Source organism: Ptychodera flava, chromosome 14 (genome assembly GCF_041260155.1).
Source record: "Ptychodera flava strain L36383 chromosome 14, AS_Pfla_20210202, whole genome shotgun sequence".
Lineage (NCBI taxonomy): Eukaryota > Metazoa > Hemichordata > Enteropneusta > Ptychoderidae > Ptychodera > Ptychodera flava.
In genome coordinates, this window is record NC_091941.1 from 10,944,329 (window position 1) to 10,970,088 (window position 25,760).

Sequence of the window (25,760 nt, forward strand, 5' to 3'; positions counted from 1 at the left end):
AGGTCGCGGAAGACTATTAACTTTGTCATATAAAAAAGTCCCAACAAATTAGTATTTCCAAAGATCTTGTTGGCTTGTTGCAACTCGTCTTATGCAATAAATAATTTCTTTGCTCAACTGAAATTGGAGTCATAATTAAGGTAACATTTCGAACAACGAAAAGGTACAATCAGTACCAGAAGAGAACTAGAAATGCCCCCATTACAGCGCAATGATATCAATGTTAAGATTGGTGAAGTGAACTGTTTGTTCGTGTACGCTTACGACTCGACTGCCCCCATAACTCCAGAGGCATGGCGTCGCAAGTAAGCTTTGACGATAAGAATTCAGAGTTGAATTCTTCCTTAGCGAAGAAAAATGCCAGATCAAAGAACCACCTCACACAGAAATACGATCCTAAAAGGACGAGGAGGCGGTTAGAGGTTGAAGAATGGATGGACCAGGAACTGAGGGAATTATATGAATGTGATGTGAGTATTACGAGGATATGATTGTGTGCCTGCGGAATACAGTGTCTGAACGCACGTTTGTGAATCCATACCGTGCGCGGCCAAAATTATCGAATAGAATGCTGCAATGACCTCGTCAGATGGCCAAACAATGGCATCACATAATGTGTGTGCAGCGGATCGTCAAGTTGGTGTCTTACGACAAACTGAATGAAGGGTTTCCCTATCATCAAATGTTTAGTCATGTATCTGAGGTCGCGGGTTTCGTGGACGATTGGTCACAGTTCAGTGAGCATTTCTCGTGACAGATGCCCTCTGCTGAGTCGCTCCTCCACGTAACTAGCGAGCCATCACTGCTATGCAATCACATGAACTTGAAAAGCCATTACTATGTTACTTATATCATATCATTTATCTTTTATGTCGACTGGCACACAATAGTTTATTACCGATCCAATCTAAGCAAACGAGAGTTTGTCGGGTTTGACACTTTAGAAAGGCCTCCCGAAACATTTACGTATTTACATTCAGTCGTTTAGTTCAATATTTGAGTTCCATCATGGAGCCTTGGAGGTATAACCTATGGTTCCGACCACGGTTCATATTATTCTCACCGTGTCGTGAGGAATAGTTATTAGGCACGTAAATACTATAGTTTTCGTCGCAGAACACAACGTCAAAGTCTTACTGTACACATTAATAATAATTTATTTATAAAACGTCAATATCCACGATAAAAGTGATCAAGGACGCAGAAATTAAGATTTACACATCACAAAAAGTAATTAAAAATTTTAAAAAAACTGCAAAAACATTTAAAATGTAGTCTAAAAAACAGATTTAAACCACACATGTGCTTGATTTTCTAATATCGAAATTATTTCATTTTGTAAGTGGCTGTGCATTTGGGTAAGCACAAATGGGTTAGACGAACAAAACCCTTGAACTCTTACTTTGAACGTATTTTGTAATATTAAAAAATTTGTTAAACTAGCTCTCTCTTAGCCAGGAAAAGTGTTTTCTTAGTGGATGTGTGTGTGTGCTTTTTTATCATCGCTAGCAGTACAGTGATTTAGAAACAAATGACTATGAAATTGCATCAGGGTGTTGTTTTGCCACATACTATTTTACTTATTTGACAACAATTATTATATACCACCAAAAAAAATATGTATGTCATGATTTGAGGAAAGAACTTCCAGGTTTTTGCAATAATTTTTCAAGTGGCCATGCCCCACATTACTCAAGTCAGTATGCAGATATCTCAACAGTACTTGACATTGTTGTCATGTGGTTTGCAAAGCTTTAATCTTGATTTATGAACGAGTCAATGAAAGATATTCCCCCTCCTGTGTATACATCAAAACCAAGTTGTGAACAACTTGTTGAAGTGTATGTAAATCTGTAAAGAGCTGCAGTTTTTCATTTCATTATTATGGACTTAGCTCTGACAGAAACGTTTGGTAATATTCCATTGCAAGTTCTGTTGCCAAATATACAGATTGTTCTCACAAAACATCATTGCATTCTCTAAATCATCTGCTGCTGTTGCTTTTTTGACCATTTGTACATATATTACAGCAAGTGCATCTCATGGTTTCTTCAATACTGGTAATGCAGGCCAAGAAAACTGTTACCAAAAAGTAGTAGGAATAGACAGTACCAGCAGCCAAGATTGACACACAGTGTTCATTTTCCAGGCAACTACAGTTATCCCTCATGGTACACCTACCTGTATTTACTGCCCATGACATCTGTAAAAATATTACAAAGTAAAAGTTCAGATGACCTCTCAAAACAAAAGACCACATTCAAATTTTGACGGGTATTGAATGGAACACAATATACACATATCAAATCAAATGGAATTTTCTACGGGGAACTTTGAACTGCAAGTTTATTGAAAATTGACCCCATTCTCAGCTCAGTTCAACTGAGCAGTTGTCAAGTGTTGACCCCATTGGAAGAAAGAAAGCTAATAGCCCTGAGATCATAAGCAATGGCCGTGATTTGTGAAGATTGATCTGTCATCAAAATGAACATTGCAAAGTTGCACATATTTATTTGGTTGTTTCAGGTGTATTTGGGGGCAGGTGTCTCTAACATGTTTCGGTTGGCTAGTTACTGTTTTCAGGTCCGAAAATGTAGCTTTGCATGGCACCATTATATTTTGAAAAAAATACAGAAACATAATAACTTCTTCCTAAGATTGTTTTGCAGCCTGGTGACAAGGCAAAAAGATATTACACGTAACAATTTACTGATCGTTGCCTTGAAATCCAAACGTTGATATGTTGACAGAGTAAGTCTTTTGTTTTGTCAGTCAGCCTTTGTAAATGCAAATACTAAATTTGTCCTTCAGCAAGCATGTTTTAATAGGGTACACTTCTCAGCTGCACATGGGAAGTAACGGCCTTGGACTTGTGGGGGCATGTGCCCTGTCGTTTTCGGTACATGGAAACAGTGTGACCTAAAGAAGCAACATTTTGAAAACGTTGAAAAAGTAGGCCTGTTCAAATGACCTCCTTGTTACAGTACACCATTGCATTTTATGCTGTCACTGAAGGTTATCTTCCTGTTCAGATGGTATTTCCATTCATGATATGTAACTGTGGACTACCTGGTGATGTTTCCGCTGGGCCACTTAAAACAAGTAACTGGACACTTGCTGTAGGAAGACCTCATGCTGAAGTTTAGAAGGGTCAGTCTAGGCCATATTGTGACCGAATGTACTACCCTAGCTGCCATTTCAAGTGGAGGGCTGAGTCTATGCTCAGCCCCTTGAGTGCTGTAATTTTTCCCACCAAAATTTCAGTTCAACATTTTTCCCAATTTTTATGAATTTTTGTGTGAGTCTTTTATTAATATTGGACAAAATGAACATATTTCATTGGCTACAGATTTTTATCAAAATTTCAGTGAAAATCTGAAAAAAATTGATTGGGGTATGTTTTATAAGGGCGACAAAATTTGACTGTGGCGCTCAAAGGGTTAATAAATGCGTGTAATATACTATATTGTGATCCTAGAACTTGTACATGTATGTTCTCTGCAGGACTTGTAATTTATTTGGTACTTGACAGGCAAGGTATTTCAGGGCTACCATGAGAGTCTTAATAGTCAAATTAAGGTCACCTCATGGGCATATCTAATAACAACTGTCTGAAATGTGGCTGTATTGTTGCATCCATACACCGTACAATTTAGTTGATCTGATTTGAAAAAAGGGAAAAAGTAGCTGCTATTAATCTGCTCCTGAAAATTTTGTAGCAGTTTTATTTTAGAGTGGTCAGGTTAGTTTTTCAGAATTACCTGAACCGCATTGGTCTTTTTTCGGTTTTCTCTACACCAATAAGTGTGAAGCATTCTCTGTTGAAATTATTGAATGATTTTCTCTTGTTTTTGTTAAAGTCTAGCAATAAGTGCACAGTACTCATGTTTCAAATTTGCCATCGTCCAAAGCTTAATTATTCTGGCTTTGGTGAAGATGTGAAGCATTCTCTGTTGAAATTATTGAATGATTTTCTCCTACATGTATATTTGTTAACGTTAAGTCATAAGTGCACATTTTTTCTGTTTAAAATTTACCATTGCCCAAAGCTGAATTGCTCTTTCTCTAAATGGCTGTGGTCTGCTTTGTGATTGTGTTAACAATGTGCCAAGTAATAAATATTTTGGGTGTAGCAAATTGCGGTCATTATTCTTCCTGTTACCAAAACTTTTTATTTGTACTGAGCCATTTAACATACCAATGTGATTGCTGTATTGCAATATCGCAAACATATTAGTGATATATACTAAACATCCTGTTCAATCTATTTGTCATAGTGTCTTGCGCTGTTGAACAGCCGTGAGCCACATGTGATCTACCTACTAGTCAACATGCCTCTTTCTGGTGCATTTTCTCAATTCTGGGTATTAACCAACTGAAACTACATATTGCATTTAAAACTTGATATGACTTATGGCGGTGACAGATGTGTGATGACGTGCAGTACTTGTCTTTGGCAAGCCACCATTGACTGTGCTAGCCACTAATCTTGAAGTAATTCTAAGAAGGTGTCCCTGAATTCGTTTTGACCGTTTTCCAAAGGAGGCAGTTGCCAGAACAGTAGCATTGTCAGATTCCCTGTATCTTCCAATCATATGACGCTTTTACCAAATGCACGTAAACCTCGGTGTGATGTGCTCATATTTTGCTCACATTTGGTATACAATATGTATATACATGTATACCAAACAGAGCTATGTGGTAGGTACTGTAGGTGGCATCTGTTTGTATGTATCTATGTATTTACATTTGTACTGTATGTCCCTTCCATATTAAAAACTCAAAATTGCATCACCTACCATCCTAGTATTTGGTGTACAGGTGCTGGAGTAGCAAAATACAAATCAAACACCACACATTCATATTTGGAAGTCCTGCAACCCTTATCCTGTTGTATTTCCGATCATGAAATACAATAATTATTGTGACTTGACAACACTGTGATTTTCTTTGTCAAAGCTTTTTAAAACTGATGAGCAGGTTTTGAGATTGAGCAAACAGCAGAAATATAATTTTGTCGGATATAATTTTTGATTGAAATATTACAAATGATTACATTTTTCTGTTGCCCCCCCAAAGCACAAAATTTGTATCATAGTTACAAGAAGAATCCTCAACTTACCATAAATTTAAAATATTCAGTAGAAAATGTAACTATGCATGCATACAGGGTGATACACTCTTTACCAAAGTGGAGACAAGCTACAGTTAAACTCCAAAATTTTGTGCACATGCTCTGAATGGTTTTGAACGCAGTGTTTTGTCTTGGTTAGTGATAGTCATGCCAGGGCCGGTAGAAAGCTGACAGTGTCTGTGTTTGCAACTATCACTGCCTACAATCTGAAAGATTGTGAAATCAATGCAACATTATGGAATACGGTGTCAAGCTTTTCTCCATTTCAGTGAATTGGAAACACTCTTACCATTACACCATTACCAAAGGTGAATTTATACTGCAGTAGGTATTTGTCTTTAGCAGTCAACGGGTGGATGTCTATTTATTGCCAATTTTGCTTTAGCTTAGTTTTCTAACTGACATTTAATCAATTTTCTTCCCTAGTAAGTTTAGATATGAGTATTTTAATCAGGCATTGGCAAACTGAAATGATTTGTATACATTTAGGGAAAATAATACATATTTTAAGGAATATATTCACCACGTGTTGCTGTTCCAGATGTGCAAATTGTTCTGATTATTTTCAGTTTTGTCGGTTAAAGTCCGTTAATTCTCAACAAATTGCCCACACATACCTCACAACCATCAGAAATAATCACATGAAACTCGAATTTAGTACAACAAATTAAAAGCATAAATACGGGCATACACATGCTTTTTTGCCGACATCACATTGTTACTCTACTCTTCTTGCTAACAGTAACCAGCAGTTTTGGTTCCCCCAGGAATACATGTACCTGTTTATCGTAGGAAAATATTTTAGAAAAACTCACATCCACGTACAGTGGCCATGAAACGCACAAAAATGTTTGGAATGAGGGCATGAACATAACCAGTATGTACATATGGTAGAAGGGCAAAGTACAAAGAGCGACATGCGAGAAATTTATATGTTTGATGATTGAAGTATTCAGATAGAACTAAAGAAGTTTCTGTGATGATGAAAATACTGTTTCACTATATTGCCATATGATGAGGAAACAAAGTTTAGTTTTTCCATGCATTTCCTATATTGTTGTTTGTTCCCAAGGGTGAAAATGTCTGATGAGTCTTCAGTAAGGGTAGGATATAATCAGTGTGTATCTTAGTGCGATTTACTGCAGTTCTTGCCAGTGAATATCTACATTATAATACAAGAATCTGATTTGAACGTCTGGAGTTTATATAATCACTGAGTGAAAAAGCGTAGGTCTACATATCCTTGAGCATTCTGCCAATTCCGGGTTTTTAATTAATTAATACACTTGGCTTAACACTGGACAGAGGCAGCCACAATTCAAATTAAAAATGGTATTTCACTGCACGTATTCATAGTCATGAATTTCAAACTTAACAAAAAGTGGATCAAGGTCTCATCACCGGGAAAGAATTGCACGGCTTTTCAAGAGGCTTTAAAAATGTTAAAATGACCTGGTAATGCAGAGAAGATGAGACAATACATGCTAATGCTCTGGTAATAGAACAGCTTTCGGAGAAATACAGCGTGGGATGAAGGTTCTTAGTAATTATGATGTAATCAATACAATTGTGTGAAGCGAGTTCAGATTAGTATTAGAGGCATAATACCTTCATATGCAGTTTTGATTGGGCTGTTTCTAAGTAGCTGTGTGAAGGTTTAAAATATGATTAAAACACAGAGACCATGAAGTTACTGTCTGGTGTTTTTAAGTAGAATTACAAGTGTTTTCAAATTACCGTATGGCAGTGGTGTGAAGCTTTTATTAGCATTATAAACCTGTGTTTTACTTGTATTTCCCATCGATGTTTAGATCCCCCTTGCAACTAGGAAGTTGCTGTGATGTGTTTACAACATACAAGTAATTGTAAGTGACAGGTGAATCCTGCAGATTTGGAAATACAGACTTCTCCATTATCGGGTGAAAAAAAACACAAATCGTGCATAGCCACGCCATGTCATGTAACCAAATATGTTAAATTTGATGGCAATGAGGCATGCAGCTTCTGTTTACTCCTGTAAAATGAGCCATTCTTGGCTTCTGTCTCTTCGCTTTTGCTCAGTTCTCTGCATTTTGCCGCTGGTGAAAAACACACCGTGCTTACAAAACCCCCTCACCCTTCACAATAGGATCAGGCTTTTACCTAACCATTCTGGACTTGTTTAATTTGTAAACTGGATATCTCCATTCAACAGCTCCCAAAATCAACATCAAGGTTGCAATGTTGGAATACTGCCATACTTTACATGTACCTATTGTTCTCTGCTTAAATGTAAACTACTTAATTTTGAAGTTGCGAAAAATGGATGGCATGTGCACACAAGTATGGATTCACATAGTGGCTAGCTCAACAACACGTGCAATTTCACACAAATTTTATCCTCGTCATTTATTATTCAACCTGAATAAACTCACGATGATATGTGTTTTCTGTCCGCAGGAAGATGAGGATTATGATGTTGAAATAGATCTTGATAATCTTTTGGAAGTAGCAGAAGAAGATAGATATACAGCCATTGAAAAAATTTTGGAAGAAGCGAAAAACCCTACAGATGTAAGTCGGAAAAAGCAAATCTTTCAGCAAAATCCTTCCATGTTACTGTACAATGCATTACTAGCCAGCACTGTTCTAAGAAATGAATACAGTCTGTCTTTCTGTGGAATTTTAAAAAATCCTGGCACAGAGAAATCACTGTTTGTTCTGAATAAATTACTGTGCTTCTTGACGTAACAAGACCTGTAACCATAATCAATAGATTATTTTCAGTGACCAGACATGTTGCAATATCATCGACTGTCCAATCATCGATCAACAGATGCTGCTTCATCAAAATCACAAAATCAGTCACAAAATATTGAAAGTGGGCATTACGCTGACTGTACTTTGGCATCACAAAATTAACCCTTTGCGCTGTAATATTTCCCACCAAAATTTTATGGAAAACATTAAACCAATTTTTATGAATTTTTCTGTATTTGTTTTGATAATTTTGGAGCAAATGGACATTACATTTCAATGGCTACAGTTTTTAATCAAAATTTTGGCAAAAATCTGAAAAAAAATTCGACTGGGGTATATTTTGCGACTGGGGTATATTTTGTAAAAGTGACAAAATTAACTTTGGCGTTCAAAGGGTTTATTAAGAGCACTCTGTTTCTTCAAACAATGACACACACTTCTGATCAGTACCGTTATTTATGAAATTCTGCAAAAGTAAGTAAATGTCTGTAAAACTTGGAAAACTTCAACTGTGTTGTGTAAAGTACAGGACGCAATGAAAAATTTACTATTAAGAGACAGTGACCCAAAAAGCAATTAGCTTGATACTAACCGATTATTCCAACTGAATGCACAAAGGTCAGTTGTGTTAAGGAAATATGTGAAGAAAGAATGACAAAGTACTATTTTGATTGATGAAAACATGTGCCCATGCCCCAGGAACTGTTATCTAGCATTTAAGACTGTTTACAAAAAACAGCCAGATGCACAGAGTTCAGTTTTTTTGTGAGTTGTACGTGTTGGAATGCACATTTTGGCATTCAGCTTGCACCTGTTCACACTTCCAAGGTTAGGTAAAGTCATTGGTAATACAGTGACATGCCATCATGTAGGATGCCATATTTGCCTCTGGTTAATATGTAAAGGTTTTTCAGCGGGTAAGTGAAGTAGCTCCACATGTTAACCAAACTTTTCAGACACTGGGTTCTTTTTGACTTGAAAGGGATTTTATCTCATTTTCTTCTCATCCAAATTGGTGGCCTTGAAATGGAGCATCCCTCATAGCTATGTCACAGTCGATCCAACCAGAAAGGAGGAAGTTTGATTACACATCACCCATTGATGACGACAGGTGTATTAATATCAGTGTTTGTTCTGTTCACTGAAAAGAGCTACTGACCCAAATATGGGAATGTCTGTGAAAGGTTTGCTCACTGCTAAATTGTTCTGAAGCAAGCCATAAGTAGGTCTACTGTAAATACAAGCTTTGGACCTATATGCAGGTTTTGCTGGGATCTCACAGTAACTTTCAGCAAAGTCGAAATGATTATACATTTCCGTGATGCAGCCCATCAGTCTCATCGCTAGCTGTTAGCTTTTAATGACATCAGTCTTTCTACTACAGATTTTTTGTCAGGAGCTCTCAAAAAATACTAACTTTGAATTTATTGGTCGCAGATCAAAACCACGCTGTTTGTGGCTACTCGTGGAGTGTTTACTTACGTATAATTACTCTGTGCCGTCCTGTAAACCTCAGGCACAGTCCCTGTTGTGTCCCATCCAGCATACATGTGTTTGTACTTGGCTTCAACTTAAAAAAGTCAAGTCCAGGATTAAAAATAAAGACCAGGTATACAAAGAAACTTGTTCCTGTTGAGCTTGCAGAACACACTGTTACCGTACTCCTATGTGAATGTTGCAAAACACTAATCAACGTTGTCTGTGGCTTTAGCAAGTGTGAAACATTTAGAACACATTCAAAAAATGCACTTCTGCACATGAAGCCAAAGTGTCGTAGACTTTAAAGTCAAATAACTATCATATTTGTATTTTCAATTGCATTAATGCTAAAACAATAGGGTAAAATAGCAGTACACAATAATAATGGGTATTTCATCTGTACCAAAATGAAAATACTGTAGGGTACAGGTACATGTAGTATATCTGGTTCTGTTCTGTTCTGTTATGTGTGATGAGTGTCTTTTCCATTCCCAAATTTAATTTCAGGAATTTATCAAAGAATTGTTGGAGAAGATAAAGAAGCTGTAATCTAGGATCCCTCGTCAGATGTACAATAAATAAAGATGGGTGTTTGGACTGTGTAAAAAAATAGCCGCTGCAAACAGGCTTTCTGAGACATTTCACCTTGCTGTACAACTAGCTGATGACACACTGTCATCTCAACAGATGTGGTCATGGTGGTCATCGGCAGAAGAAAACTTTTCCCAGTTTTTACAGTGGACAAGGATTCTTTTACACATAAACTAGTTGGTGATATTTCTTTGCTTTTTTGCCTATATGCAAGTTGTTATGGGTCTGTCAATGGGTGACTGATAAATTATGCAGAAAATAGAGCTTCCTATTCAATATGTGAGAAACAAAAACAAACAAAAAAATATCTGTGTAGTGTGAAGTTTGCAATAATATTTCAAATGTTAACTATTTGAAAAAAAAAATGTGTACATATGTATGTGTATATATTTCCGTTTGCGCCCTTCTAGGCAAAATTGACACAAACTCTTTTTTACTGACTTGATCAACATACAGTGGTGGAACTAAGTGGTCTCCCATATGATGACTTTTTTGGATTCAAGTCGTGATTGTAACAATGTTTTTTCAAAAATGCATAATAACGAAGAAGGTGAATTGTCTGACCCTGGATGGTACAATTTGTAGAATCTGTGAGACGAAAAATGAAAATCAAATTTAAGAATTTATAAATTACTACAAGCTTTGGCATTGTAAGGATAAGTTTTCTAAAATTTGCCAAAGAAAACAAGACTGTTGACAATAGCATCATAGCTGGCCTGTGGGTACTTCTCCTATGAGTATGTACATGTACTTAGTTTTCAGCAGAATGGGGAATCATCACACAAGTTTCGCTCCGGGATATCAAGACGTGCAGCAAGTGATCTGTTGGTGTATTAAGCACTAGTTGTTCCACATCAAGTCACTTGTAGATCAAACTCTGTCTGTTTTCAGTTGATCCAACGATGTAAAAGAGTAAAAAAAAAGCAAATTAATATGAGCAACAAGCACACTTTGAAAAATGTATAAACTTGCAGGTTAGTTGACTGTTCAGGTTCATGCCATGGTGTAAAAGTCACTTTATGCTTTGAATTTATTTATTTGAACGTCACTGCTGCAGTGTCTGTCACATCAAGCACAGCTTGAATTTTATCTCACTTGTCATTCTATTGTGTGGTGAATTTGCATGGCCAAGGGAAACGAGCAAATTTCTGCAAACCTTCCTCCAGTATATAATCAGATATTTGCTTGATCTTATCCAAATCATGAAAGACATTTGCAAGCCGTAACATTCCCGTCCTTGTAAGTTTACAAGCTATCAGTACTTCTTGCTTTGTTTTTTTTATTTCATCTTTGATGATGTGTCATGGTGTACTACTTTTGTATATGTACTAGGTATATGTGATAAGATTGAAAGAACCAATAATTCCAAATATTTCCACTGCAAAATAGCAAGTGATTATAAAACTTATGTATGGTGTGCGACTTTAAGAGATGGCCAACATTATCTGAACCTTCGTTCACTCCTGGAGATCCCATCGTTCTGGTCCCGGAACATCACTAAGAATGCAACTGGCTTTATTCCAGTGTAAGGATTGTGAAAGAGGCAAAGGATGAAATGACACAGGAGGAGAAAAGGACGGTACAAAAAATGAAAAAAAATGACATTGTAAATGATCCTGTCAGTAACCTGCTTGCTTTTACACCGGCGTTGTGTTTGTGTTAGCCTAATTCTGTCTAGTGAGAATGATTGTGTGTGAATGTTTTTTTTGTCGGTGAAACCGCATCCCTTTACATGCACCAGAATAGTAACTATCATAACAGCCATTAATGTTGACTCATTTCATCCAGTACAGTAACATTTTCTCCTTTGTATTGCTAGTAATCAGCAACATCTGCATCTTGTTCTTTTCATCTTCCTATGCTCTCCCCAACACACACACACACACACACACACACAGACAAATGCTAATCTGCTAGTTTTTATGAATTTCAACTTTGTAGTTGGCTTGTCTTGATAGTTTTGATAAGTACAGTTTTACCATGCAATGAAGATGCATGGTGTATTGAACAGAGAAAAAAAAACATTTTTGACATTTCATCATTCCTGATGCAATCCCTGTATCAGGCAGTAACTTTTGCCATGGACACCTTTTATCAATTTGTCACGTATTACTGAGATTGTGATACCCTATACCCTGCTACAGACAGGGTACCTGAAGACTTCCAGGAAAATGTATATACGCAACGACAAAAAAATTGCAAGAAAATGAGGAACTTTTTTTGATTATTCAGGGATCTCTCCTAATTTCCTTCTCTCTTTGCTTATGATTTTGAAGCCAAAGTGATAGAGACTGTGGAAGAATAGCTTTAAGTGAGTCATGGGGGCCGGCTACCCCCGTCAGTAGCTTCGGTCTTTTTCGTTTTCTTTTTTTTTGCATTATTATCAGTGTCTGTTAACCTTTTCTGGGCCATGTTGAAATGTTTGCGTTTTAGATCAAGAAGATCTCTCTGTGAGTTCTTGTTAGGAGAATGTAGAAAAATTTGCACATTTTTCGTCAGTGTAAAATTTTGCAAACCACGGCTCAGAAAAGTGTTAATGAGAGAAGTAACCAGAACTTGCATAAATTTTGACTGTTTGTACCGGTCTTTGAGAACGCCTCAATTGACAGTGTTTTCTACTGTCTGATAAGTCTATAATACATGAGAAAGAGGCTTCTTAAAGAGTTGGTACAACTGCCTCCTAGAATTGTAGTCAAGCATTTTTTGGGTGCTATTTCAGTTGTATCATGTAGACAAATGATTTGTTGTGAAAGTAACTAAAATTTTAATGAGAGAAAGATTACCAATTTCAATTCAAGACGAAATGGACAGTAAAAGCAATGTGTTTTACTGTCTGTATGTATGTTCTTTTAAAAGTACTGTATTTTAAATTTTGCATGGCGTAAAAGAAATGCTAAACCTTGTGTTTCAGTTTTGAAGAATTTTTAATACAAAAATTGTGAATAACAAAGATAGTGCCTTGTGGAAGATTAGTAGGTTTTAATAGTACATATTTGAATAATTTTAGGCCCTAGAGAATGTTTTGAAGTTTTCAAAGTACCTCATATCTTGTATGTATATATAATATATATTACACGAAACGCCATCATGTAAATAAAAACAATAAAAAAAATGTGTGATTGGTTAAATATTTGTTCATTTCCCCAACAGGTGGTTTTGTATTCACCTTGTATTCTGAAAAACTCTCAAAGAACTTACGGCCGGGTTTGCCTAGACCCTATATGTCACTTACAGCTTCCGTGCCTCCGACCACGCACGGAGGCCATATGCGACGTATAGGGTCTAGGCAAAGCCAGGTCAGAACTTGAAGGTCAAGGTAAAAGCATGTGGGTATTTACTAATAAATTAGAGTGAGTATGTCTTCAATGGAGAAGGCAGTCATTTTGACAGGGTATGAGACTGTGTTCAGAGCAGCCATCTGATGGCCTCTAAATTGTTGATCTCTGATTTCGATTTTAGAAAACCAACAGCTCTTGTATGTAAATTTTAGAGAGATGCATTTGTGGGAGCATGATAAATTACATAACAGATATTCTGTTTGGTGATAATTTTGACTGGTCAAACCTTACCAGTACATAATATTCATTAACAGCCCTTCTGAAATAGAGAATGCATTTCATGTCATGTTGATGTAGGCTGTTTCATTATGATCTGTTTGAAGAATGGTGTGTTTGTCCAAGTAAGCTTGATCAGCACAGATGTTTATCAAAAGCCAGACTCTGAAATTAGTTCATGTTTCAGTTTTTCCCCCCAGCAGTATAAGCATGTATACTTGACAATGTTTACACAAGACACAAATAATGGAACTGTACACACAACCCTTACACACAGTGAAAGTAAATAAAGCAGAAACAACCGTGTGTCCATAGCAACCGTGAATCTGTTGGGGGTCAAGCTTTTTAACCTAGCACAACTGGTACAAAACCAGCGGACATAGGGTATCGTATTGACCAGTGGTGTCAAGTAGCAGCGAGCATAGGGTCAGATCTTATGAATATTCAACATCTGACAACCCATGGGAGTTTTTTTAGAGGGCAGTCCGGAGTAGTCCTGCAAGCATCACTGGATGATGCACCTTTTCAAATGCAAATGTTATTCAAACTGCTTTTACTTGTAATAATACAACCACAATATGGTTTTATTTACTTGTGAACTTGTGCAAGTTCTCTAATACAACTACAATATGGTTTATGTATTTGTGAACCAATGTGCAAGTGTAATGTGAATGTCTATTTCTGCCTTTAATCTCATTACAATTTAGGTATTGTGATGAAAATATGTTTGATAAGTAACGGTGAAATCAAGGCAAAGTTCTCCACTCAACTGTCTATTGAAAGTTAAAGTAAATGGCAACAAAAGCTTTAGACAGACTCAATGATAGGCGAGCTTCTGTGCTTCACAAATCACCGGATGCTGAAGGAATATATTAATAAATAACTACTCCTTCATTCTAAACATTTGGAAAACAGATATCCCTTTGGGAGACCGTACTGATCTAGTAAAAATGATGCGGTCGAGAGGGCCTGAAACAAAAGTGCAAATTACAGCAGTCTTTTGTTGTTGAGAGAAGGTTTTAATAGGAGAATAAGCTTGCAATGCAGGGCCATTGAGAGCGACCAAAACCCATCACATTCAATTTTCCCATTGATGACTGTATTTGTACGATTTGTCTAGGCTGATTGTTCTGCTGCATTCATGTAGAAATGGCCGAACACTGCGCCTTGGGGCTGTCCACAGAATGTAACAAGTAGCTTTCTGCTTTAGACGGAAACGTATTCAATCTATAATTCTTCAGTCATCTTAGGTCCATTTAACCTTTGTAAATTTGTCAAATTTCGAGTTCCTCTGCAGCTTTGACTTCCTGCTAATCTTACCAATGTGGTTGTGATATTATTATGTGCCTCAAAAGTGAAGACTTCAATTTTTCGTGTGTTCAAACTTTCCTCAACAAAACTATAAACTGTTCTCTTTCAAAATCAATAATAAAAATCAGGGGTCACTGGGCAGTTTTTGGTACCAGAGTTACTGATATTTGAAATTCAAAATGGCTGCCATCCCCTTGTTAACTCTATGGGGGAAAAAGTAAATTTTTGATTTTCAAGAAACTAATACAGCCAAAGTGTTATTTACTCCAAGAGCTACAAAATGAGCCGCCACAAGTGGTAGATCAGAAAAGTGTTGTTTAAATTGGAGAGTCCAATATATCTGTCCCAAGGGTGCATTCTAACTTGAAATAGGTTTTATAAAAAAACGTGACAGGTGTTTTATTCATGCAAAAGATACGTTGAAGTTGGAAAATAGTCAAATTGCATTCATAAATCCTAGTTTTGGAATCATTTGGGATTAGAAGAAATGAAAGACAAAACTCGGCAACAGGATTTAGTAACGTCTCCTGGATATCAGTGAGTACTTCCATTGTGATGATTTAAAGCAATTTGCAGATACAGGCAATTTTGTGAGCTGCTACAGCCCTTACTTTTTCACAACAATCATGGCTGGCAAATCACACAACATGGTTGAACTTGGCTGCACATACGGGCACAGTGGACTGCCAGTCAAATGTTTAGACTATATACTACACTGTGCACTTCTATACAATGAAACGTCAGGAGACCCGTTTGACCAGCAATGAGTTGAATTCTTGATCCTAAAATGTCACGACCTGTGACCTCTCAAAGTCTGCTCTTTCATCCAAACAATGTGGCATGTGTAGATCTTGAACAGCTTCAGGCTATCTGAGGGGTGTCATTTATAAGACAAATACTTCACTGACCACCAAGAAAACAAACAAAATGGAAACCAGACTAATGGTTTAAATGTTCCCAAAATTATACCAGCATGTCATGGCTTTTAATTTGATTGATTGGATTACTGTCATGGAATATGCAATTTCTTTTTAATTACTGTAATTAATTTTTTTTTGACATCCACCGACAAGGATTTGCAATCAACATTACATCAATAAACACATTCTGTTGTGTTCTTAATATCATAAAAAATAATAAGTCATGCTGTCATCCAGAACCAAATGAAATGTTAATATTTACAGGCACATATGACTTCCATAATTATGTCATTTCCAATGTCATTTCCAGTCAAAACTAACAATTACATGCTACGTTGCTGTCCCATTTCGCAAATGACGCAGAGCAAAGAGACTACTTTACTTGTTACACTCTTCTTACTAGGATGTAGAATCAACTTGATAAAGTTAACTATTATTACTCCGGCTCTGTATCTACACAAGTGCTTTGGGCCCATGGAGCCGTGGAGCCATTGCTTGATTCTGGGGGAAAAAAAACATGAGACAATTTCATGCATGGCAAAGTTAATTTTTTATCACTGAAAAATGCATTTAGTTGACCTTGTTAAGCAATATTATTAGAAACTCAATTTTGAGATTTTGTTATTGCCGATACAGACTAATACAGTTAAATGAAATAGTGTAATTTAATAGTTCGCCTGGAAATGTTGTAAACATGTACTGGTGAAATAAAATACTGTAATGTTATTGGTGGGGGGGGGGGTGTCCCTTTAGCAAATCTCCAAAATAAAGAATGGCATTAGTCATCGCTGCTTTCCAGCTTGCCTCTGCTATTACATTTCTGACAAATGTATGGAATATAACTTAATTAGTTTGAAGTGTCTATTACAAAAAAATGCTGCCCGTATAATCTATTCGAGAGTTGAATGGCATATTGCAGAAGCCATAAATTATTGAAATGTTGACTGGGGTGATACACCCCATCACAAGTGGGGACATTATTCATACCATTTCACTGACAAGGGCTTTCATTTCATAGCGATTAGTTGACTTTGGCCCTAGAGTATTCGTCATATGCAGTTCTGCATTACTTTGTATCCAGATAACCTACGGCAATCTGATTATGAATATTTGCAACACTTCATGCATGTGACTGTTAAATGTCACATTCTACAATATATGACAAAGGGCAAGGCAACAGCCAAAATGGCGATTTGGTATTCCTGCCTACAGTTGTAACAGCTTTATCCCGTCCTCCATGCAATATGGTTCCAAAGGAGTAGATTAAATGCTCCACGTTTCACAGTGGCTGCATGCATCCCCCCCACTCCCTTTCTAAACTCATTTTTTTTTTCCAAACATGCTTTTTACAACCAAACAGGAGAGAAAAAGCAACAACCACACCCAAATTACATAGTCACAGAGGATTTTTCATTGCCACAGATCCTGTGTGTCCACACTGCAATTTATGAAAATATTTAGCCACTTCTGGTACGGGGGTTGTTGAAGAGAATGACAAATAGGTTTTTCTACTTGTGTTCTCTGGTCAAGATGCATGTTTTCCAGTCACACGTGATATTCTCAATGGTCACATGACATCTCCTTGACATACCATGCCTGCTGAATGATCACTTTAATCTGCAAAACTGTCGTTTGCTTCCGCTGTTTTTCAAGTTAGCATTCCAGTCAAATGACAGCATTTGAATTCTTGTCAAACTGACAAGGAAAAAGTTTCGATTCCAAGAAGACTCTTCAGGGAGTCCAGATAAAAAAAAATGTGACATCTTTGAAACCTAGTTAATCCTTGAAAAAGGAAGCGGGCGATGTTAATTAAATAAATGTTATAATTATCTGGTCATAAACCCCCATAGATGTACAATTCCAACAGACTGATATATTCCCAGTATCAAACATGCCGCCAATGAATTGATGTGACAAAACAGGTCCAGACGTGTGTAAAAGAACAATGAAGTAGTTGGTCATCCAGCTGTTTGTCAGAAGATTTATCACCTATCTCACAGGTATTAAATTTTGAAATCCATTTTATCATTAACAATCATGAATCTATTGAACCATTCCCTTTTGTTTTGTTGATTCTCCAATAATTTGAATGGCATTTAGTGGACAAAAAAATAAACAGGACAAGTAATGAATGTTTTGTGTTAAAGATTAAGAAAACAAAAATATAATGTTGCTCTTTACATACATGCCTGTATATAGTTTGTAATTTCACTGGTAGCTTTATTAGGTAAACATGAAGTTCTAAACTGAAAAATCTGAATGTTTTGAAAGAAGGCACTTGACCCTTTGAGCACCTAAGTCAATTTTTGTCGCCTTTATAAAATATACCTCTGTCAACTTTTTTCAGATTTTTGCCAAAAGTTTTACAAAAGCTTTAGCCAATGAAATGTGATGTCCATTTGTTCAAAAATTATAAAAAAATTACTGAAAATTTCTTAAAAATTGGTAAAATATTGCACTAAAATTTTGGAGGGAAAAATAGCACTCAAAGGGTTGAAGACCAAATTTGCACACCTAGGACACTCAAAGCACTGATGTGTAATGTCAGTTTGGACTGACAAGACCATATAGTGATATATATTTGTATATGATTGTGTATGTCTAGCTGCTGTAAGTAAGGAACTTTTGCAACAGACATCGACCGTGAGATATTTGAAAAAATGTATCTTTTTTAATCATACAACATGCTCACAGAATTTTGCTGTTAATATTTATTGATATGCTGAAGGTGAATACAATCAGAGCCGATGACAAGTCTTTGGTATTTTCAGTTTGCCCATGGAGGTAACATAGATATGACACATTGAAATTTTGTGGAATAATCAGAGTCTCACACCCTCCTCACATTACCTAGTTGTTTGTTGGTCACATTTACTGTGATTTCCAAAATTTGTTTTATAGAAAGGGCACTTTCCAGTTCAAGAAATATAGCTTGCCATTGTAATGGAAAAGGCATTTTCGTAATCATTTATGAACCATCGTAGCAAGCAGTGTCAAAACTCAAAAAGTGCAGACAAAACCAAAGATGTAATAAAACTTTAACATGTATTGTTGGAGGATAAAGAAGTGTTTAGGTATACCTCAAGGGATTTGTGACATTTCACTGTCTTACAATCATGAGTATGTGTTTCACCCGTATCATAAATCCCTCTGAAGTTTCAGCGAGACACAAAGTTGTTTGAGAAAACCAAAACAATCCATTCTTCAATGATTGAAAGACTTTAAATCAGAGTAACCATCCGCTATTAATCCAGGCTCAATAAATATGCCGGCAGTGAGTGGCCCTGGGGGGAGTTGACAATGGAACAGTTTACTTTGTGAAACAATGTACTGAAGCTTGCCAACGATATCCAATAGGCTATAATGAATTCAATAAAGACATTATACCTGCCATCTTTGAAAGAATTTGCGTAATCTTCTTCTGAGTTCCTATTGAACTGCTTGTAGATCGAGTAGAGGAGCTGTTTGCTTTGTGAGAATTGTAATAAATTGCCAGTTGCTATATGCAAAAAAGTTGAACTATTGAACTGACGGACATGTCACCATGTCAATTATCGTAGGCGGAAAAAAAGAGCAGCAACAGGACACGTATAGAGAGTCGCCTGGTACATCTGAAGGGGTTTTATAAAATTTACAGTCTAGGAAATTGATTTTGCATATGAATAGCTCAGTGTGAAATCAATTTACATAGTAACCGTCAGGTGTTTCCAAGTGATATTACTCATCACCGGATTTATATTGTTGTCATAAAGTTTGCATTAAACTGCAGATCTTGGGGGGAAGTAATCAAAAGCAACAAAACCAGCAGAATTCAAATTGCAATAGAATATGATATTGTATTAACTTTGTTAAACCTAAGATTAATTATCAGCAATTGTGGATTTCATCAGCCCAGAAACTGAACCAACAAGAAAAGAGCAACTAAAATCAAATCTCCGTATATCAATTGATTGTTTCAGACTTGACTTACGAAGTAGATCCACACATTGAACCTGCAATATCACTGTGTAAAGGTTTTACAGACACGCATTAATCCAATGCTCTTGTTCCACATCAGCACCAAAATGACCAAGGAAAAATCTCGTACATTTTTTGGATATCAGCTAGTTAATATATTAAAAGGTCACAAACCAACCACGCACAGTGATTACGTGAGAGCAAACGCATACAAGACACATCAAAAAGATTAATCACACTGGTGATGTCAGAGGTCGATAGAGTCCCATCATCAATGAACTCTGCATGTTCCCCGCTTAGATAAAACAACTACACCAGCTTCCCTTGCACATTTCTGAAACTAAACGTGCATGTTTAAACTTTTGTTTTCTGTACCATATTCAGATTTAACTGTGTCCATACATGAATTCAAGATCAAAGTGAATATCATTTAGTAATCGAAACAGTTCCTGATTTCATAGATGATGCGTATGGGATTTATCTTTCTTTGTCATCCTGACAGAAATTAATTACTCCCTATCTAATCATGTTCCCGTCCCACTATATTAACACATTTGCAAGTCCTGACCATTAACAAACAACTTATCTAATCTCCACAATTCCCACGTTCACATTAAATTACAATATCCTGTATAATTTTGCATAGAAATTAATTTTTCTTTTTAAATGTGAACGGAAATTAATAATTAAACCACATTATTATTACAGGACTTGAGTAACTCCATCGCAATTTATGCAAATGAAGATTCATGCTGAGTTCAAAGGTTGCTGTACAGTTGACCAAACAGATACGTTTGGCGGGCAAATGAGGACACAGTGAGATATCTTGTCTTTGGCAAACACATTAGAATGATATACTAGTAGTTGAGGAAACTGAGTACATTCTACAGTTCAAACTAGACCTTGTGTAAAATGATAGCCTTCTGTATAATATCCAAAGATCATTTTTAATACAACAAATGACTTTCCCAGAAGTGCACATATACCCATAGCTCTTGGCTGTATCTGTGATGACCACAAAAATATCTCTCTCTTTCACTTTCCTTACAGTCTGAGAATGTTTCATTGAAATAGATTACTATTAATTTTTCAAACTTAATTACTGTCACAGAAAACTGCACAAGCATTTCAATCACTGCTGTGTTTTGCAAACGGTGCAAACGTGATAACAATATTGGATACTTGAAGTAAACATTGATACAACAGCTGATTCATTTTATTAATTAGTTCTGCTTTGGAGCTTCTTCTGAGAACTTTGGACACGCATGTACTTGGTAAGAATGAAACAAAGCTTTGTTTAAATTAATCAGTCAGATAGCAACTATTAAACAACCCACATGTTTGACTAGTTTCCACGGTGATGAAACAACAGTTGCTTATCATGCATGTCTTATGAAACTAAAAAAGAACATTGTAAGCATGACAACTATAAAGAAGAATAATTTACAGGAACTGCCTGTCCTTAAATGGTTCTTTTGTTTCATGGAAATCAACCCTATTTGAGAATTCCATATGAATTAGATAATTTTGCCAAGTTCTCCTGTGTTCAAAGTGTGACAATGTTAAACAAGGTGTGAATTTGAGTGAAAATAAAGCTTGAACTTCAGGCTTGGCTGTAATAGATAATTTTAAGAGCATCAATCTCAATCAGTGTTATAGAAACATTGGGCATTGACATATTTCACACTCCTTGAGAAAACCTATTTCACTTTGTGAGCACATAAAATAAAACATGTCAGTGTTTTTGCTAAGGTTGAGGAATATTGGTAAATGATTTGGGAACCCCGGTAACATTGCTGCTGTCCCTCTATTTGATTGCATTGATATACCAAGGGGAACCCCGGTAAAATGACTGGGGAACCCCAGTAACATTTACCTGCTTACCACCCTTAGCAAACACACTGCATGTATACTCTACCTATACTTCAATCATAGCCTCTGATAATGTGACTTGAAAAAGAAATTAGGACATCATTTACGTGCACTTGTAGTCATCAAATTTAACGTTATACATACATTGTACATATATTGATTGGATGTAAAATTAATAAAAGCAAAATTCTATACCTTCATAGTCATGTTTACATTTATACATGTCAAAGAAATGCTCATCAATGCAGTTCTTTTCACATGCCATCGCTCTCTGCAGAGGTTATAGACATTGACTATTTCACTCAATACATGTTATTTTCCAGGGCCATATGCCATCACAGCTCAATTCAATCTGGAATATAGTTAACACTAATACTATTATAAGATGGTGAATGCAAAACAAACCCACAGATGTTGGCTGCAAAGTCTCGCATGTGAAACACATAATCTATAGAAATCCTTTTCAAATTTTTCTTTATTATTTCAACCCTTCATAACGGATGTAATCAGATGCTTGCAAACTTGCATAGACATTCAATTCATCAAACCTTATTGCATGCATGAAAATATGTCATGTGATCAGGATTAACAGAGCGGGATAAAATACAGCCTAACAATTCTCTCTCCACGCCTGAACCCCTATATGGGGGTAGCGGTGGGGGTGGGGGTGTCAGTTCTTGTCAGTTACAAGGAAGTCTGGCCTGAAAAGGTTAAATTCAGGATATGATATGTGAGAAAAGCCTATGCACATGTCACCAGCGTAACAAATGAAATGATGCCATTTGTTTTACCAAAATGGCGTACTTGACACAGGTACACTACAATCCGATTTTCAACATAGAGCTGTAGTGCTCGGGTGTAATTTAAGGCACCCCCTCTAGGTCAGCATTTCCTTTCCCGCGTCTTGTAATCATGTGGGACATTCTTCTGTTTTGATGAGTGCATTACTGAGTTTTCACTGTTCAGACTTTTCAGGGCAGGCCACTGATTTGTAACAAACACGTGGCTATATATGGTGACAAAAACAGCAGAACTACTTTTGTTATGATACTGATGTCAGGTTTCATGAATCAATATCAATTTCTTTGGTGATAAATGCAATAATGTTTATCTCCAATGAATTTTCACTTTTTGCCTTCCTTAGAGACATAAAGTCACTCCTAACGTATGTACAGGTTTAGTGAATATACACCAGTCCTATAATGTACCAATCAGTAATCACATTCCCTTGAATAAAAATAATTGCAAGCTTTATTCACCCACACCACTGAGTAAAATATGCATTTCCCAAAAATTCAGGAAAATAAGGACACAGAAGACTTTTGAAAAATGTAACTATCACCAGCTGCTATGATCAAACAAAAGTTGTATTCAAAATTTAAACATAATTCATGTCCAAAATGTCCATTTTTGACAAATTATTAAACTGAATTTAGAGAGCAAATGGCTTCTATATGTTCTTATTCACAAAGATGATATTCCAAGTGCTTTGAAAATACAAGTATGTTTATAGGTCCTAATCATGAGTGAAGCATAGTATTGTATAGAAAATCAACATATTTCTGAAAACAAGCAAGTTTTTTAGAGAACAGAAAACAAATTGTTAACGTCGCCCTTCCTAGACTGAGCTCTAGAAAGCTAGACCTATCAAATGGTGTGTATTAATTGTGAACCTCGATATCGAGACAACTATATCCGAAGTCCTTGTTAATTCATCCCGATATTGGAATGCTAATTTGTCATGTGATGCAACTTCCCCTTACCAATTTCAATTCTCCATTTTCATTTTCAGACAGGAAATAGCTTTCAGGCTGTTGAACAATGTGCCATGATTTTTAAAATGTGTGTGTGTGAGTGTTTGTGCATGGGTACAGTCCTCTTTTACGCATGCTTCATTGCTATTTCACGAAATTAACAACAGTCAGTCCGTAAATCAACATTTTACGGTCTGCACTACATCTTGTGCCACATTCATCACTCAAGTATACAAAAATTTGGTCTTTTTCACATAACAAAAGCAATTCTGATGTATGAATTATTCAGAAAAACCATTTCATTTTTTAGCCGTTAACATAAATTATGTTGCAGAGCATCCGAGCACGCACAGGGAAACAAAAAATCTGTACCTGATTGCTTTCCTAAAGTACACTTTACACAAAACCATGGACGCTGGAAATTTTAAAGCATTACATTAACATTACACAGCAAAAGTTTTCGTAACACGGATTGTATATTTTTTTCAAAACAATTATGTCAATTTATTTCATGTGTATTAAAATTTACATCAAGGGCAGTATGGTAAGTAGTGAGAAAACACTCATGAGCATAACAGTGGAAGGGTTAGAGGGCATAATTTTCTTGACAGGTGTTTTGGATCCGGTGACCTCATCCACTTCAGTGCTTGAATGAATAATGACTGCATTTCTTATGTATTCTGTACACCATCATTAAAGACAAGAGAAAACAAGATTGGTCTTAAGATGTCATCGATTAAGACGAGAAGATATATGAGGATAGTCTTACATGAACAATTGTGTCTTGTTATTACATCGACCCGAGTAAACTCTAGGTCTAAGGTTATTGTGAAAAAGAAAAGTCATCCTAAACAGCACGGGCACAAAGGGACAAACAATTTTCATTATTTCCATAATGAATTTGACTCAATGTGTTAAATCTGGAAATAAAAGGAAAAATAAGAAGTTTAAGGTCAAAAATAGTCCATCCTCAAATTAGAGTACAGTGTTACAGAGCTTTGTTTTATTGGGGCTCTCCAGTAAGTAATAGTGACATTCTGTGGACTAATATTTTACAATTTGATTGAATGTTGTGACCAATTATCCAGCATTTACATTGCCTGCTGTTAAAAAGCGTTCAATGTTTATTAATTACTTTCTTTGTGAACATGCATTCTACGATGGACTTGAACTTGCCTTTTGAAAAACAGAAAATTGTGTTTGATAAACTACTAAGCAAGTACCGGTATGAAGCGCAATTATCTATAAAATGACATGGCAACAAAAACCTGAAAAAAGCATCAATAACTATATCTACAGTCTCTTAAAGTGTGTTTTAAACTTGGATATATAAAAAAGGCTTAACCCTTGAAATACTTAATGCTTTTTACTAACTGATTGCTGTTTGCCAACACTTGCATAAAGACATTGTGAAATATTTATAAATGCATAGACAGAAATTCTTGACACCCTAATTTCAATTAAAGTAGCGTTGCACATAACCAACACTTTTTTCAAAGCAATATTTCTCATCAAAGATGACATGAAAACTCCACATACCATATATTTTCAAAAAGTAGAACATTTTAAGTTTAGTATGGTAGCAATAGTTTGCTCAAAGGATGATTGGGGTACATATTAGGGGTAGAAAACCTCAATTTTGGTATTAATGATAAAATAAATTTTAAGTCAAAAACGATATTACTTTATGAAATTTAATATTTCACTTCAAAATATAGTATATGTAGATGAAAAACAACTTTCATTGCGGCCCAAAAGCATGTCTGAGTGTCCAGTACTCCGCGAAGCATAATTCCTACCGCACAGCACTATCGGCCGGTCGCTATTGACAACGGCGAACATTGTATCAATTTATTTTCAATAGATTATCGATAGAAATCTACTTGGGTGCTGCTGGGACGTGTAATTCAGGTCACGCCATGAATATTTCCAAAATAACCCATATATTTTGACTTATTTACCATAACATCAAGGTTTCTGTTGGTTTCTTGTACTTAAATGAAATTGACGACACTTTTTTAGTTTTTGTGATACTTTTACGTTTCAGTGTATTTTGGCGCGCTTTGGCCTAGTTTGCCGCCACTGTGAGCCGGGAACGACTGGCGAGTATGCAACACAACAATGTATCAATTTCCGACAAAAGAATATCGATCGATAACGTTCACTGCACGATTGCAGTGGAGACCCTGCGTTCGTTTGCCTCCGTTCTGTGTTATTTTTTCAGTTTACTGGAATTTTCATAGTTCATATTCGCTAAAATTTTGTGTAAATTACGACAACTTTACAGGTATTTGGTCTGTACAACTTAAGAGACGCTTACTGATTACAATGCGCCAATTTGAGACCCTTGTTCTGTGTATGTAAACGCCGTCAGATCGCCATTTTATTCCAGGCAAGAGTATATTTCAGTGATCGGAATAAATAAAATGCAAATAAAACAAGTTTCGTG

At 36.1% G+C, this 25,760-nt stretch overlaps 1 protein-coding gene across 1 annotated transcript; it reads left to right on the forward strand.

The window, feature by feature from the left end:
• The first annotated feature begins 136 nt into the window (after window positions 1-136).
• On the forward strand, window positions 137-13,063 carry LOC139149326 (protein phosphatase 1 regulatory subunit 14C-like). Its single transcript, XM_070721041.1, has 3 exons — window positions 137-470; window positions 7,574-7,687; window positions 9,860-13,063. Exons 1-3 carry the CDS (start codon window positions 294-296, stop codon window positions 9,899-9,901), a joined length of 333 nt encoding a protein of 110 aa, XP_070577142.1. The 5' UTR covers window positions 137-293; the 3' UTR covers window positions 9,902-13,063.
• The last annotated feature ends 12,697 nt before the right edge of the window (window positions 13,064-25,760 follow it).

Excerpts from the sequence above, each read along its gene's own strand:
- LOC139149326 (XM_070721041.1), top strand. The coding sequence starts at position 294 with ATGGCGTCGCAAGTAAGCTTTGACGATAAGAATTCAGAGTTGAATTCT. Across the intron at positions 471-7,573 it reads GGGAATTATATGAATGTGAT|GAAGATGAGGATTATGATGT; the intron begins GTGAGTATTACG and ends TTCTGTCCGCAG. Across the intron at positions 7,688-9,859 it reads AAGCGAAAAACCCTACAGAT|GAATTTATCAAAGAATTGTT; the intron begins GTAAGTCGGAAA and ends ATTTAATTTCAG.